General features: G+C 35.9%; 1 protein-coding gene across 1 annotated transcript; it reads left to right on the top strand.

Moving 5' to 3' along the window:
• The first annotated feature begins 6,593 nt into the window (after positions 1–6,593).
• LOC145015283 (uncharacterized) lies at positions 6,594–10,739 on the top strand. Its single transcript, XM_078973741.1, has 2 exons — positions 6,594–9,942; positions 10,023–10,739. Exons 1-2 carry the CDS (start codon positions 7,068–7,070, stop codon positions 10,538–10,540), a joined length of 3,393 nt encoding a protein of 1,130 aa, XP_078829867.1. The 5' UTR covers positions 6,594–7,067; the 3' UTR covers positions 10,541–10,739.
• Positions 10,740–17,104: the final 6,365 nt, after the last annotated feature.

The following is a 17,104-nucleotide window of genomic DNA, read 5'->3' as shown; positions in this document are numbered from 1 at the left end:
AAGGAGAAAACCCGAGGAAGCTAGTGTATAATTCGAAATCTATACAAAATAGGGTTTAATGTGTACCTTACTTGTTATGTAGTAATAACAAAAAAGAAACCTTGTAGATCTTAGCTCTTGTAAGCAAGTGCCTCAAATGTGACACCTCTAATGGCTTACAAACACTTTTTGCATGAGGATGAAAAGGAGAGAGGAGGAGGCACACCATATTTTCGGCTCTACAAGGGTTCTTCCAAGGTTAGCCGAAAATCCCAAGCTTCAACCTCCTTATATATTGCAGTTTGCTTAGTCCCAAAGCTAGAGTTTGCAAGTGGAAACCCTGATTCCCTGCTTAAGGTTTAAGCAACCCATGAACTCCTCAATAGAAGCCCTTAGACTAAAACTTATAGGGTTACCCTATAACTTTCGTCCACTCCTATCCAAGGAGTCCAAGAGCCCAGTTTCACAACTATCAATGATTTGAAAAATAACCTCTATACTTTTAATTAATTCCTTTAATCCCAAAATTAACTCCAAATTAATTTTTGATTAAATATTAATTAAACAACATGATTTCCAATTAATATATTATCTTCATAACATATTAATAAATAATGTATATAGATTTATTATTCTAAATAATAAATTCAACTTCTCTCCAAAAGTCATCGTGTCAAGTTGCAATAGTGAAGGTGACCCAAAGGACTTGTTCTTCTATCAATTCAAGTATATACAAATTATAGTTATGGGATTAGACACCTAACCCAACAGTCTCCCACTTGGATAAGTCTAATAACTATAAATGCAAGTATAACTTCAAATTTTGACCAGCACATTGTAGCTTTCAAAAGCCATTGTCAAAGTCTGACCTAGTTGGTTACATGTCCTTAGATAAGTGATAAAATATTCCTCTATTCTACAATATATCGTATGGACATGAGACATGGATTACAATCATTCTCTCTATCCAAGATTTTGTTTCTCGATTTCTGATTTATGACGACTTATAACACACTACTAATTGAACACATCAATTCAGTCCAGGCTTATTCAAGCACTTTAGTTTTCATCATCAAATCATCGAGGGGCCCACATATATTAGTTTTACCCATTGGGGTAAAAGGAACAGATAAATTTCGACTCATATGCTTGCACTATTCACTCATCAAATCACGCACAACAATACGTTTTATAACATCAAGTTACTGATGTGTTTACATATTATTAATGCACAACTGACTCGCAAACAACAACTCATATGTCTCTGTTTCAAGAATATAAGATATTATCGTCTCAAAATTACTCGTGATAAAATCCATGAAGTAATTCTCTGAGTGTGGGTTAATCCAATACTTAAATCCCCATTTCAAAAGTACTCATGAATACTATAGCAAACCATTGCTATGTCTAACCCCTTAGATAATCTACAGTCCAATTCATGACGGTCTTAATTCACTAATTACTTCTAAAAGTATAATCGAATGTGTATATTTTGAATAATCCAATTATTCCAGAAGTAAAAACACGTGTAGTGAAATACAATAATAACTCAATTAACTATGGTCTCAAAACTATTGAATATAAATAAAACTCCTTTTATTTAATCTCCATATTAATTAGACTTTATTAATTGTACAATGTTTTGATTAATCAACTAAACACTTGAATTTAAACATCTGCCATGCCATGTTCAAAACATGCATACTATGTCTCTTTATGGTCCTTCCTTTATGAACAGATCAATTGGACATAATTCCGATGATACTCATTTCACAATTCTAAATCTTTATTACAAGTGTAAGAATTCCAAATTTTCGTCAGCACCAAATTTGTTAGAGTCTATGTAACATCCTGTTCTTGATCTCTTTGTGATTTAAGGCTCGTGGGTCGTAATTCGGGTATAAGAAGGTTTTGAGGCTTTAAGGGAGAAAGTCTAGGCTAACTTTGGATATGGATAAGGTAGCTTGTGTGATAAAAGAGTTCGGGTTGTGCTTTAGAGTACAAGAGTATCAGTGAAGGCATTGGCTCGATTTTTATAAATTTTGGATATTGTTTGTAAAGTTTTGAGGTTGTGATGAGTAGCTCGAAGCGTAGGGCTTCTCGCCACCTTTCCGTGAATATAAGGTTCGTTGTAAATGGACTTATAACGAAGAAGATATGATAGTTTGAAGTTTTGACAAGATTAGTCCTTATTGAGAAACGAGTGGCAATTGGGTACGTTGAGCGTACACTTGAGTATGCGCGGCGTACTTATGCGCTTTGCATGATCGTGAATGCCACCTAGTACGTTGCGCGTACTAGGTCCAGAAAGAAAACCCTAATATCTTGGATTGTCCCTATTCAAGGAAGATGATGGCCTTCTTTCTAGCCAACATTTACAGTATCCAAGCCCTCTCAAACCCTATTCCCGTTTTCTAGCTTGTGTAAGGGTTTGTGGCTTATTTGAGTGTTCTTATGGAGCTTGTGGTGAAGAAGGAGTCTTGAAGGAAGGAACGCTTGTGCTTCTAGCTTGTGGATCTGAGTTCTAATCTAGTTGGTGCATCCTCCAGAGGTATCAAGTTCAAAGCTTGCTCATTGTTGTGATAGTTTTGGTTTTGGGTCCATTTCTAGGGTTTTATGTCCCAAGCTTGAAGCTTTCTGAGTTTGATGAACTATAGAGCATAATACCTGTCCTTTCATGAGTATTTGATGGTCTAGATTCACAAAAATGAGATCTTGGTTGTTTAGACATCCCCATGCATGTGTTAAGATGAGTAAAGTGAGTCTTAATGGTTATTTTTGGAAGTTAGGTCTCATTAAGACATGCAAACTGATAAAGTCACCAACTTTATCAGTTAGGAGCGTGTAATGAAGCTTCCCTGAGGTTTGGATGCTTTTGGCTGAAGTGGTTAAGTCGCAAATGGAGTTTTTGGGTCTGAGTATTATGCCCCACGTAAGTCCCTGTATGCCCCGCCTATTGGTCTAGTTGTCCCGATCAGGATTTACGTGTACACTGAGCGTACCTGGGGAGGTACGCCTTGCGGAGTTCCGATGTGGGCTTGTTGCATTTGGGTTTCGCATCCTTGGGTCGTTTGTTCGACTTGTTGTTGGGCGTGGTCCATTTGGAGTATTTTTGGACTAATAGAAGAGTTGGGCTTAGGACAAGGCCCATATTGGGGGTTGGACCCAATTTGGAAAATTGGGTTGTTAGTGGGCCTATGTGAACCTTTCTAGTCTTGGGCCATGGTGGGCCTAATAAGTTGGGATAATAGTGGGCCTGGTTAGTCGGGTCACCTTTGGGCTTAGTGATGAGGTGTAGCATTGCACAGTTTTTATTATTATGGCGTTGGGTTGTTTTGGCCAGTTCAGGAACCAGTATGCAGCGGCAACGGAAGTGTAGGATTTCACGTGTAGCGGTTGTGGTGAATCTTCTCACTATACTTACTTGAGTGGTAATGCATGAGTGACCGGAGGGTCTTATTGTGTTATTAACCAGAGGGTTTTATTTATGTTGTTGACCGAAGGTGTTATTTATATTATTAATCGGAGGGTCTTATTTGTATTACTAACCAGAGGGTCTTATCTGCTTTATGTGTTATTATGCATTATGTATTTGTGAATTATGTTGTTATATTATTTTGTATATATGGTGAGTTATGACCAGAGGGTCCATACCGAGCCGTGAGACCGAAGGGTCTTCACTGAGATACATAACCGGAGGGTCCATATCGAGACATAGTCATAAGAGGCTTATTATTTGTGTATGTAGTATTTTGGGGAACTCACTAAACTTCGTGGTTACAGTGTTTGTGTAAAATGTGTTTTAGGTACATCTCATGATCGCGGGAAGACTGAGGCCTGATTGTACACATTCGTCGGCTTATGGAGATTTGAGGATTTTGGGGTACTCTGATATTGTTTTGATAATAACTTAAAATATATGTGATGACTTGAATTTACGGGTAATATTTTGAGAATTAAAAATGAAAAATTCATCTTGAAATTTGAGGTGTTTTAGTCTAACCTTGCATGCAACATCCTTTTGTGATGACGTGGCATGAAAGTTACCGAGACTTTGCCAACCAAGTCACAAAATGCTCCATTGAAGCTTTGTTACTTAAAACAATTTATTGGTGATGAAGTATCAAATTCAAGGTAACTCCTTGAACACCTTCCTTGCATTAAGGTTTCTAACTCACATATAGATAAGAACCAACTCCTACTACGAAAATATTTCTATATTCCCATATGACTATCACTTTTGAACAAGAGTTACCTCCACTCAGAACATGACAATATGGTCCTTCCAAATATTACTATACTTCCAAATGTCCACAAGCAACCAATCTTCAGCGAACCTCACATTGTTCTTGATAATTCTTTAAAAACTTTAGTCATATATTGTTCTCCTCTTTTTTTTTTCTCTCTCAATGCCATAGGCATTTGAAAAATTAGACCTAGTAAATATTATATCATATGTAATCAATCTTATATCTAAAGCATATAGGATTCGATACATAAAACATAAAGACATGATACTTGATCGGTCTCTTGCTTTAGATATAAGATTGATTACATATATATAATTTCCTATGTTGAATCATTTCAACACAATATTCATATTTGTTCATGACTAAGTTCCATTAAAACTTCAATCTAAAACTCTTATATTTGAAATGAAGTATAAGTGCCTTCTCCCCTATAATTTTCTATAGTGAAACAATTTTCAAACTTTGCAACTCGCAAATTTGTAACCTTTGTTTCCTACAAATAGTATTGCAAACCTGCAACACTTACCATAACAATCATGCTCCCACTAGCATAACAATTATACTCCCATCTGCATAACAATTATGCTCCCACTAGCTGTGACATGTACCTAGAAATCAACTGGACTTCTATAAATCAATACTATTGACTTTCTTTCCAAAGTTCATATTTATGATACGTGATGCTTTGATAAGTGTTCATCTAGATTTCTCAAGCTCATACACCTTCATTAAATAGCATATGTGAGTGTCTAAACCCTTTCAGAACTACAAGTCTTGAACATTGAAACAACTCCTTGCCATTTCTCACAATTCGAACAATAAAAAGGGATGTCATAATCATATACGAATTTGAGAATGCAATTATCACAACTTCTAACCATAATGATATCAATCAGATTTAAAATCTACTAGTGAAAGTGTTTCCTCATAATCATTTTCATGAGTTAGAGCGGAACATTTTGTTACCTAGATTTTATGGTATATATGTTCCTATCCATATGAATTTGTCACATCAAACCTACAATCATAAGATAATGTTGAGGACAAAAACCCAAAATCAAATTTTGGCTTCCTTTCATGGACTGAACTTTGCTTATTCTTAATTTCTTGTCTTTTGGTAACACAAGGGCCTACCAATGTTTCCAAGTTGTCAAGCAGCTCATCCATATTGATCAATGTACTATCGCTGACCAACATGCTCTGCCTTCTGCAGTCAAATGAGAACTATAAGTCTCACATGCAAAATCAACTTAACTGGAAGGTGTACAAAAACAAGAATGTGTCAACTTAACATGATAAGTAATCAACCTCAGGTCGTGTGCTAGTGTTAACTAACATGTTTATTCTTGATTGACTTCTGAAACTATTCAAGATCATAAGGGTAAGAATGTTTCAAAAACGTTTAAAAAAATACCAGACAAGTTTTGTCTATTTAAAAAATATCATCCAACTAAGGGCTTTGTACAAAAAACACAAATGAAGTATACATTTTGTTGAAATCTCACCTTGTGGTAACCTGATGATTCAGGTGAACCGATGAGTTGGTGACCGGTAGGGCTGTGCATGGGTTGGTTTGAGTCTGTTTTGACCTAAACCCAACTCAACCCATAAATGGTCGGTTTCTAGTTTTCAGAACCCAATAGGATCAGTTTCTGATCGGTTCAGTTTCTTTGGTTCTGAGGTTGGTTTGAGCGGTTTTTCGATTTCTTAGGTTTAACCCATACATTCACGGGTTCTGGGTTTAAACCTATGAGTTTTGGGTTTTAACCCATTTTCCATAAATGAAGCAACAAGTTAAGTACTTAAAAAAACACCAAATTTAAGTTAAATACTTTAAAAAGCATGAGTCTTACAACAAATAGTATATTACAAGTTACAACCAAAAGCTGAAATAGTCTATTACAACCAAAAAACAATCAAGTATGGGATGGTTTTTCGGGTTGGATGAGTCGGTTTCTTGGGGCTGTTTGTCGGTTTTAAGTATGGGTCGGTTTTTCGTGTTGGATTGGTCGGTTTCTGGGTAAAAACCAAAATCAAACCCGATTTTTCGGTTTTTAAAAAATTCATACCCTAACCGTCAGTTTTGCTTCAGTTTCGATTTTGTTGATTTTAATCGGTTTCTCAGTGTCTTGGTTTGAGTTTGCTTAACACGGATGCTATTTGAACAAAAGTTAAAAGTAGTTGGTGTTTTTTAGACAATCACATTATAAAAATTTGGCGTCTTTTGCTCGTACATAATTTGATATTTTTTATTTTTTATTTTTTGAAATTACCATAAAAGACAATGGGTCATGTTAAGACAGAAGGAATCTATAATAACTGGATCGTCCTTTTCAATTCAAAAGTGGCGCAAGTCTCGACACCCAAACATACACAAGCGTTGAACTTTTAGCCTCAACCACTACACTCATCACTCATTATATAAATAGCCATTGAAGAAAACCAAGCAAAACCCACTATCCTCGCACATGATTTCATCGTAGTCTTCGTTCCCAATGCTGTTAATGGAGGTCATTCTATTGTACATTGTGCTTCTTTCGCTTGTTCTTTGATACTCACCTATTTGAATGCCCAAAAACAAAAGGAAAAAAGAAAATAACACAAATCAAGAAATTTGCAGAACCCCGAGGTAGAAGATGGTAATGGAGGTGAATGTGAATGTGAAATGGTTGTTAATTGTTAATTACTGTTCCCAATTTCTCTGTCTTTCCTTTTCTTGCTTTCCTTCAAAGCAATTTTTGTCTAATTAACGAATACCAGTTTTAGAGAGAGTGAAACACATCGATGCAACAAAACCTAGAAGTTTAATCTGGGAATCGAGCCCCCACAAATTTGCAAATGCCGATGTTAAGGCACAACCACTATCTCTTCTTGCTTCTATCAATTGTTGTTTTTGTTGTTGATGCTTCAAACGATGAAGCTGTTGTTTTGCTTTCATGGCTTCACTCGTCCTCATCTACTTCGCCACACTCTTCATTTTCAAACTGGAACCCATCCGATCAAAATCCTTGTAATTGGTCTTACATCACATGTTCTCCACAAAAATATGTTACCAAGATCGATATCCAGTCTATCGAATTAGCCCTTCCTTTTCCTTCCAACCTCTCATCGCTTAAATCTCTCGACACTCTCATCATTTCCGGTGCTAATTTAACCGGAAAGATCCCAGATGATATCGGAGAATGTAGTGCGCTCCAAGTGTTTGATGTAAGTTCCAATAGTCTCGTGGGGAGTATTCCAACATCAATCAGTAAGCTTGTGAAGCTTGAGGATTTAATATTGAACTCCAATCAACTCTCCGGAATCATCCCACCACAGATTGGTAATTGTACAAGGTTGAAGAATCTTGTCTTGTTCGATAATTATTTAACCGGAGAGCTTCCTGTTGAGCTTGGAAATCTTTCAATGTTAGAAGTTATTAGGGCTGGAGGGAACAAAGACATATCTGGAAAGATCCTTTACGAGTTGGGAAACTGTCGAAATCTAAAAGTTTTGGGTCTTGCTGTCACTAAAATATCCGGGTCGATTCCTAGTTCTTTGGGTAGTCTAAGCAAGCTTCAAACTTTATCAGTTTACACAACACAACTTTCAGGTGAAATCCCAAAGGAACTCGGCAACTGTTCTGACCTCATCGATCTATATCTATATGAAAATGATCTCACTGGTTCACTTCCATCTGAATTGGGGAACCTTCACAACTTAGAGAAGCTTATGTTATGGCAAAACAACCTTGTGGGGTCGATACCTCCAGAAATCGGAAACTGTAAAAGTTTAAAAACCATCGATCTCTCTTTAAACTTTTTCTCCGGTGTCATTCCTTGGTCATTTGGCAATCTCATCGATCTTGAAGAACTGATGCTGAGTAACAACAGTCTCTCCGGCTCCATCCCACCTGTTCTTTCAAATTGTACAAATCTAATACAATTGCAGCTCGATAGAAACGCATTTTCAGGATCGATCCCGATGGAGCTCGGGATGTTACCTGAGTTATCTGTTTTCTTTGCTTGGCAGAATAAACTTGAAGGGGACATTCCCTCAACAATGGCAGGTTTGAAGAGTCTCCAGTCTCTTGATTTGTCTCATAACTTTCTTACTGGTAGCTTACCATCTGGTCTTTTTGAACTAAAAAACCTAACGAAGCTTCTCTTGATTTCAAATAGCATCTCGGGTTCCATCCCTTCTTCCATAGGGAATTGCAGCTCACTCATTAGACTTAGGCTAGTAAATAACAAAATTACTGGACCTATTCCTAAAGAGATTGGGTTTCTTGAAGATCTTGATTTTCTCGACATATCTGAAAACTATCTCACTGGAGTAATCCCAGATGAAATTGGAAATTGTACACATCTTCAAATGGTGAACCTAAGCAATAACACCCTTTCTGGTACTTTACCTAGCTCGCTATCTTCTATAATGAACCTTCAATCTTTAGACGTTTCAAGCAATCAGTTTATCGGTCAAATTCCCGAGAGTTTTGGTCAACTTGCTTTCATTAACAGACTTGCGATTAGTAGAAACTCGTTATCTGGATCGATTCCTACAACGCTTGGTTTATGTTCAAATCTTCAGTTTCTTGATCTTAGTGGCAATAAACTCTCGGGTAACATTCCGGTTGAGCTTTTCAGTTTAGTTTCATTAGATATCGCATTGAATCTAAGTTGGAATTTGTTAAACGGAACAATCCCGGTTGAAATATCTTCATTAAACAAACTCTCAGCACTAGACCTTTCACATAACATGCTCACTGGAGATTTAATGGCGCTTTCCAGCCTTGTGAATCTTGTTTCCTTGAATGTCTCTTACAACAATTTCACCGGTTTTCTACCTGACAGCAAGCTTTTCCGGCAGTTATCCGTCCAAGAATTGGCCGGAAACGAAGGGTTGTGTCCATTGGGACGGAATTCCTGTTTCCTCGGTCAAACTGGAACCGGAATCGCTACCAAACGTAGTATCCGCCAGTCAAAGAAACTGAAAGTTGCTATAGCTTTGTTAGCTGTTGCAGCAGTGGCATTGGTGATTCTAGGGATAATAGCGGTTTACCGAGTTCCAAAAGTTAAGTCGCAAGATAACGATTCCGAAACCGGTAATTGGAGTTCATCAAATTGGAAATTCACACCGTTTCAGAAGCTTAGTTTTACAGTGGATCAAATATTAAGATGTCTGGTTGAAACTAATGTGATCGGAAAGGGGTGTTCCGGTGTAGTCTATCGAGCAAGTCTTGACCATGGTGAAGTGATTGCAGTCAAGAAGCTCTGGCCCACAACAATGGCAGCAGCATACTGTGAAAACGACCGGGCACCCTCGACTGGAATCCGCGATTCCTTTTCAACCGAGGTCAAAACCCTTGGTTTGATCCGTCACAAGAACATCGTCCGATTCCTGGGTTGTTGCTGGAATCGGAATACAAGGCTGCTGATGTATGATTACATGCCTAACGGGAGTTTGGGAAGTGTTCTACACGGGAATAGCGGATGCTGCTTGGAATGGAATCTAAGGTATCAGATAATATTGGGTTCAGCTCAAGGATTGGCTTATTTACACCATGATTGTGTGCCTCCGATTGTTCATAGGGACATTAAGGCGAATAATATTCTGATTGGGCTTGATTTTGAGGCTTACATAGCTGATTTTGGGCTTGCAAAACTTGTTGATGATAGAGATTTTGCTAGATCTTCAAGCACCGTTGCTGGTTCTTTTGGTTACATCGCGCCAGGTTAGTTCCACTTCCACCAATATTAATTACAAAATTGGCATCTATTAATTTATTATATGATAATAATAATAAAATGGCAGAGATTGGGTACATGATGAAAGTAACAGAAAAGAGCGATGTATACAGCTTTGGTGTAGTGATGCTAGAAATATTAACGGGTAAACAACCGATCGACCCAACCATAGAAGACGGGCTCCACATTGTGGACTGGGTCAGACAAAAGAGAGGCGGTGTACAAGTTTTGGACAGGAGCCTGCGGGCCCGGCCCGACCCTGAGCTGGAGGAGATGATGCAAAGTTTAGGAGTGGCTTTACTTTGTGTTGCCCCTTCACCTGATGATAGGCCTTCTATGAAAGATGTGGAAGCAATGCTGAAGGAGATAAGACATGATAGAGAGGAAGGTTCAAAACCAGAGTCTATGATGATGCTCAAAGGTTCGTCTGCAACTGGAAGTCTTGATGATGGGGAAGAAAAGGAAAATGAAGGCCCATCAACCGATGCAATGAAGTGCTTGTACATTGAAAGTAATAACTCCAGCTTCTCTGCTTCGTCCTTGTTGTACTCTTCTTCTTCCAATGCCGGAAAAAATGGTGTTTAGTAGATGCTTGATTGTAGAGTCAACAGTGTTTGTTTTTGGAGGAAAAAGAAGTAGAAATAATTGGAGTTTGTTTGTGGTTAATGTTTTGGACTTTTTCTAGTTTTATATTTATTTTTTGAAAATCTAATTCAGAATAAATGACTTTGAATGTCGAATGGTCTTGTTGAGAAATCAAATATCCTCTAAGCTTTTGTTCTTAGTTCCTACCTATGTTCTTATTCAAGACAAATCTCAAAATCAACAGAAAGAAATCAAATATCCTCTAACCTTTTGTTCTTACTTTCTATCTATTTTCTTATTTGAGACAAATGTCAAAATACAAAAACTTCAAACCTACGACCTTAACATAATTCAAATTGTAATGTAAGGACGGAATTTATAATTTACTCCATTTTTATGTTAATCGGCTGAAAATATAGGGATTTCCCTCCGATAACACACCATTTTAGAACATGAATTTCAGTTAATTAGGATTTATTTTCGAATTTTGGTGAAGCCTACTCTAAACTAAAACTGTTATTTATATACATCTTGATCATTATGTAACTTTGAAAATTGTTTTGCAATTATTATTATTTTTTTCTTCGTAAAGCATAAAAATCAAACACTTATCTAGTTCCATTTTAATTACGTCACATTTTTATAGGGTTATTATTTATCAAAGAAGCAAAGATGAGGAGAGAAGATGGTGACGAATGACGATAGAGATCATCGTTTCTATGTGGAAATTGTCTTCCTTTTTGATTTTGGGCTTCAATGACGTTTTGTGTTTACAAATTTCACACTGTATTTAGAAAATTGATCGTATTATATATATATATATATATATATATATATATATATATATATATATATATATATATATATATATATATATATATATATATATATATATATATTTCCGAGAACTCATATTTTTCCGAAAACCCGAAAAACTAAAAGTGGAACGTTGAATCAAAATTAATTCATAAAGGACATGATCGTCATCTTACCAATCTCATTTAATGTTTAATTTTTTTTGTGTTATTTAATATATTAATATAAAAGTCTAAAAATTTACATCATAAATCAAATTTTCAGATTTATTTTAAATAGAGTATTTTTCATTTTTTTTTTTCTTAATGCAGATTTTTTAATTTTTATAAAAAACATGATTTTTTGAAAAAATAAAATTGAAAAAAATATATTTTTTTTAGAAAAACTGCAATTTGATTTCTCATCTACAAGAAAATTAAAAAAATAATATAAAACTCTTCAATATTCACCACAATTTCTTCCAAATCTACAAGAAAATTAAAAAATAATGATTGATGCAAAAATACTCACAAAAATACATATGTGATTTACATGTGAATCACATGTAATTCATATGTAAATTACATGTGATTCACATGTGAATTACATGTAATTCATATAATTCATATGTGAATCATATGTAATTCATATGTGATTTACATGTGAATCATATGTAATTCAGATGTGAATCACATGTAATTCATATGTGAGTTACATGTGAATCACATGTAATTCATATGTGAATTACATGTGAATCACATGTAATTCATATGTGAATTACATGTAATTCATATGTGAATTACATGTGAATCACATGTAATTCATATGTGAATTACATGTGAATCACATGTAATTAATAAAATATTTTATCAATTCACACAAATCACATATTATTTGTAATTGATTATTGCATATGGATGTTAGCATTACTTTTCAATATTTTATTTTCACCAGAAACTAGACTTGACAAATCTTGAAAAGATTATTAACATTAAAGTCAAATAAGTGAGCTTTACTTAATATAAGTAATGGTTCCTTTTTTAATCAACCATAAAAAGGTAGGTTGGTACCTTTCGATATGAATAGAGGAGACTTCTTTCCAACTTCTTGTTAATCTTTTTCACACTTAACCCATTACACATATATTTTTTATATTATTAACAAGTGCTTGATAGTTGGATAAAATAATTTTGAACACTTAGCACATTGAGCCCACTGTTCTTAATCTTGCTTCCTGATGTCACACCCCAAAACCGGAACGACGGAAACGTTTGGGGGTGGAGGGCGTCATGTATAGTATCACAACAATGCAACATAGTAAACAAGCAACAACATCATCCATTGCATTAATAATATAATTTTATACAAGTGTGTTATGTCAAGTTATATAGACACCAAAAATATGAATCAAAATAAAAGATGAGTCTTGAACATGCTCCATCTTCTCAAAACCTAGCTCCGGTACCTGTCTACTGGTGACCTGAGAATACAAGTTATTTTGAAAGAGTTTATCAACTTTAAAGCTGGTGAGATCATAAGTATATTAGTGTTTGTATTTGTATGAAAGTGTTTGTAAGTATGTAATTGTATAAGTTTGTAAAAGTTTGCAATTGTTTGAACTCTCCTAGAAAACCCTATGTTTCCTACTAAAAGTAGCCTTCTACCAAGGCATCTAGTATCTGTGTGTGTCTCTTGTAAGAATGTGTATTTTCCCAAATCTGACTATCATTAACCAAAAATATAGTTTTTACATTATTGTTTATTGTGTGAAAATCACAAAGTAAATGTAATGGGAAAACGAAATAGTACTGTAGTGTTGTATTAAGTAACTACTGCTGTACTAACTACCTTAAACCAATTGTTATTTAAAGTACCATGTGATCGGCCTGTATCCTGCTATCGACTCTATAGAAAAACGACGATGTAAGACGTCGTAAGAAATGACGTTTGGCACCCGTAGACTTGCAAGTCCCACTGTTGCGAGCAACAAGGTGTAAGATAGTCAATCCAGTATGGATCTATACACAAACTCATACGATCCCCACTTAAGGAGATTCTAGATACAAAACGGTCATTGCAGGTAGTGCCATGCCCCGTTACGTGGCTCACATAACTGTAGTAATGTATATGTAATGTATGTGTGTCACACCCCCAAACCAGGCGGCGGAAACGTTCGGGGGCTGTCGTGACTCAATTGAATACCATAACATTGAATATATATGAAACGTAACAACATTCGTCACCATGCATTAATATAGTACAACCAGTAGAGTTTACATGAAATACATTGTTTAAACATTACATTCCCAAAATAAATTGTTCGATTCGTACATAAATAAACTGCAAGCCATCACTGAATATGATTTCCTTTGATTCACTGGTTCCCTGAGAATACAAGGATTTTGAAAAACGTCAACATATGAAATGTTGGTGAGTTCATAAGTAGTGTTTGAAATCCAATGTTTTGTATTGTTTGAAAACCACCAGAAAATCCGATATTTTCTGAAAATAGTATAGTCAAAAAGGTGTGAAGATCCATAGGTATGCTTGTTTGTTTCTATACTTGTAAAAATTGTTCATCTAAAATTTGTGTGTATTCCGAATCCGTATGTATTGAAATACCCTAGGAAAACCCGATGTTTTCCTAATTCGTACATTGAAACAATTGCAACGTGTGAAGTTGTCGGTACCAGGCGACGTTGGATTATTGTTGAGCATGATTATTTGCTACAAACACACGTTACACAAATGACTAGTCTATAGCGATACTAACGATCCCGAAGGCGTCGTCCGTACTAATCACGTTCTCCAACCGCCCTGACTACGTGTAGTCCCACACCCGAAGAGAACGAGGACACGAAGGCCTCAATAACTCCATTAGCCGGTTGGGGATAAAAGGTACGAGGGGTCCCAGACCCGCCTCGCATGAAAAGGTAGACTTTACTAGCAATACCAAAGGACCCTTGGGGACCAGTGGTATACAAGCCATTGAAAGTCCTTTTACGTTATGTCGGATCGGTGAAACCCAACACTTCGTAAGAGAGAGGTCTTCGGGCCTTAAGATCAGGTCATTGGGCTAGCTAGGCTCAACGAACAAGATTTTACACTTTTGGGGCCCAAAGGTGGTGCGTAGACGTCTGTGCACACTCGCATGTATAGTGACTTCCCAATCGTTATCGTAACGTCGTAATGTCATAGTGTCGTCGTGTTAGTAGTTTCGGATTTTTATTGGTTCGAGACCGAACCAATTCGTTTGACAACGACTTTTGGTGTTGTAATGTATTGTATTTCGTCGATAGTCGTGGTACCATCATTTGATCAAATTGCATGTATTGAACTAGTCTTGAGAATTTTTCTGTTTTCAGCCCCTCATTATTTGTAAAAATTTACTTTTTCAATCCTTTATTTAAAACTTTCCGGTTTGGTCCTTAAATCGATTTTCTTGACATTTTAATACCAAAAATTATTGAAATTAATATTTTTCAGCATATTTTTCATTGAAGACAGTTTAAGTCCTTGAAATTTCAGTTTTCTCGGTTATAACCCATCTTTTTCGCAATTTTTACATTTTTGGCCCAATTTGGAAAATTTTTGCAACTTTGGTCCTTTTTAAATTTGAAAAGCATTTTAAACCTTTGAAAAGTACATGGAACACTTATAGTCCACTGCTTTACAGAAAAATGCAGTTTTGGCCCTCCAAAACAGAAAATTTCGCATATTGGGCCTCATTGGGCCGAAAATGTCATCTTTAGCCCATTAAGCTTGGAATTTATATTTTTAACCCTCCAAATAGTATATTTTCAGAAAATACATTATGTAAACTGTTTTGACTCATCTCACCCATCAGATTTCGAAATAATTCATTTTAGGCCCTTCAACTTTGTATTTTCAACATTTTATGTCAAAAAAATGAGTTTTTAGCCCAAATTAAGTGTTGTCAAGTCATTTGGCTATTTTTCTTAGTATACTTTGCATGTAGTAGTATATTTTATGCTATAATAAAATACATATCTCGGTTTTTAGCATTTCATAACTAGATCTAGCATCAAAATCATACAAAACATACATATAAGCATAGAAATCAACCACAACATACACATAATGATGGATCTACACCTTTGCTTGTATTCTCCCCCACAAAAACTTATGAAAACTGAAAATAAGGGGGTATGAAACTCACCTTGGGTTTTGGAAGTCGGTTTTGATGAAGAAGTGAAGAGATCTCGACCCTAGATGTGTTATGGAGATGATTTTCGAGCTCTATGGTGCTATAAGAGTATGATTCACGAAAGTATGGTGTAAGAGGAGATTTTTGAGTAGATCAAGGAGTGAAATCATAGATCTAATGAAAAACTTACCAAAGATGATGACCTAGGTGGGAAAACCTTCTTGAAATTCTTAAAATCTCGAAAAATTGAGAGGAAAGAAGGGTGGTTTTTCTTGAGAGTGCTTGAGAGGAATGATGAGAGAAAATGTTGGGTTTTAGAATGAAATGTGGAGGTAGAAAGGCCATATGGCCGTGAGTTTGAAGAAGGGAGAGAAAGAAAGGATTTCCTTGCCTAGATACATGAACCTACCTTGTTGTATGGTGGTTATTATGCATGGATGACCACCATGCAATATTGAGGTGGCAAGGTTAGGATAATTCATCTCTTTTCCTTTTTTTTTTTTTTGTAATGATCTTGGGCCGAGATTGGGCTAAGGTAAATGAGGATGAGGTGTTTTTGCCCATTGTTGGTCTTGGCCGAATTTATGAGGCCCAAAAATAAATTTTCGGCCCATTGGGCTCTTGAGGAGACTCCCGGCCCAAAATGGTAAAAGAAATGGGTTTAGGGTCCATTAAGGGTAATTAAATCCCTTTATGGCCCATCATGGCCTAAAGTGGTCAAGTTGAAGGCTTATTGGTCCATTATGCCCAATAGGAGAATTTTAGTTCATAAGGAACTTGAACCGGAATTCCTACGGTTTCCAACCCCTAGTTGAACCTATAAGAGGTATTTGAACGAGGACAGGGTATAGCATTCACTTAGATTACAAGCCTTACTATAGTTGGTGGTTTCATGAGGATAGAAACTCCTAGCAAAAGTGCCAGTTGTGACAATGTGCTAGTTGTATTGTATGTTCTCTCTCTGTCTAGCCTGTATGTATGTTCTCTCTGTAATGTATTGCATGTTCTCTCTGTAATGTATTGTATGTTCTCTCTGTTCTAGTAATAGTATTAGTCTCTCCCTAAACTATACTTATTATAGTTTACTAGTAAGGTTGTTTGAATGTATGAACATGTTTGTATACCCTTGCTACCCGAAGGTATTGAACTGAATGAAAGAAGGAACCTTTGTATCTATATACATATACATAATATATAACTAAGATTCAAATGACCTTCAGACAAATAACCTGAATAGCCTAAGTCCACAACCAAACAAGGAACATGAAGTAAGGGGAGCTATCAGTCCTAAGTCCTTTCAATCCTACTTATATAACTATATCCATACAGATACACTTATAACAGTATATAAGTTTAAAAGAGTTAAATAAGAGTATTTGACAAGTAAAAGAGTTTGTAAAATAGTTTGAAGTAAAACAGTTTGGTAACACAGTGTGAAAAGTAAGAAATCCATTTGTTTGGTAGTTATTAATCACATGTGATTGATATAACAGCTATAATTGTCCTACTTGTATTGTAGCACATGGTTCTTGGTACGTAAAGTTCTTTTGAGTATTTTTCATTTTAAGCCTTGGACTCGGCGAGTTGTAGGTCTGACTCGC

This window comes from Lactuca saligna, chromosome 9, assembly GCF_052625555.1.
Source record: "Lactuca saligna cultivar CGN05327 chromosome 9, ASM5262555v1, whole genome shotgun sequence".
Lineage (NCBI taxonomy): Eukaryota > Viridiplantae > Streptophyta > Magnoliopsida > Asterales > Asteraceae > Lactuca > Lactuca saligna.
Note: the sequence above shows the minus strand (reverse complement) of the source record. Positions and strands in the feature narration are given on the sequence as shown.

Excerpts from the sequence above, each read along its gene's own strand:
- LOC145015283 (XM_078973741.1), top strand. The coding sequence starts at position 7,068 with ATGCCGATGTTAAGGCACAACCACTATCTCTTCTTGCTTCTATCAATT. Across the intron at positions 9,943-10,022 it reads TTTTGGTTACATCGCGCCAG|AGATTGGGTACATGATGAAA; the intron begins GTTAGTTCCACT and ends ATAAAATGGCAG.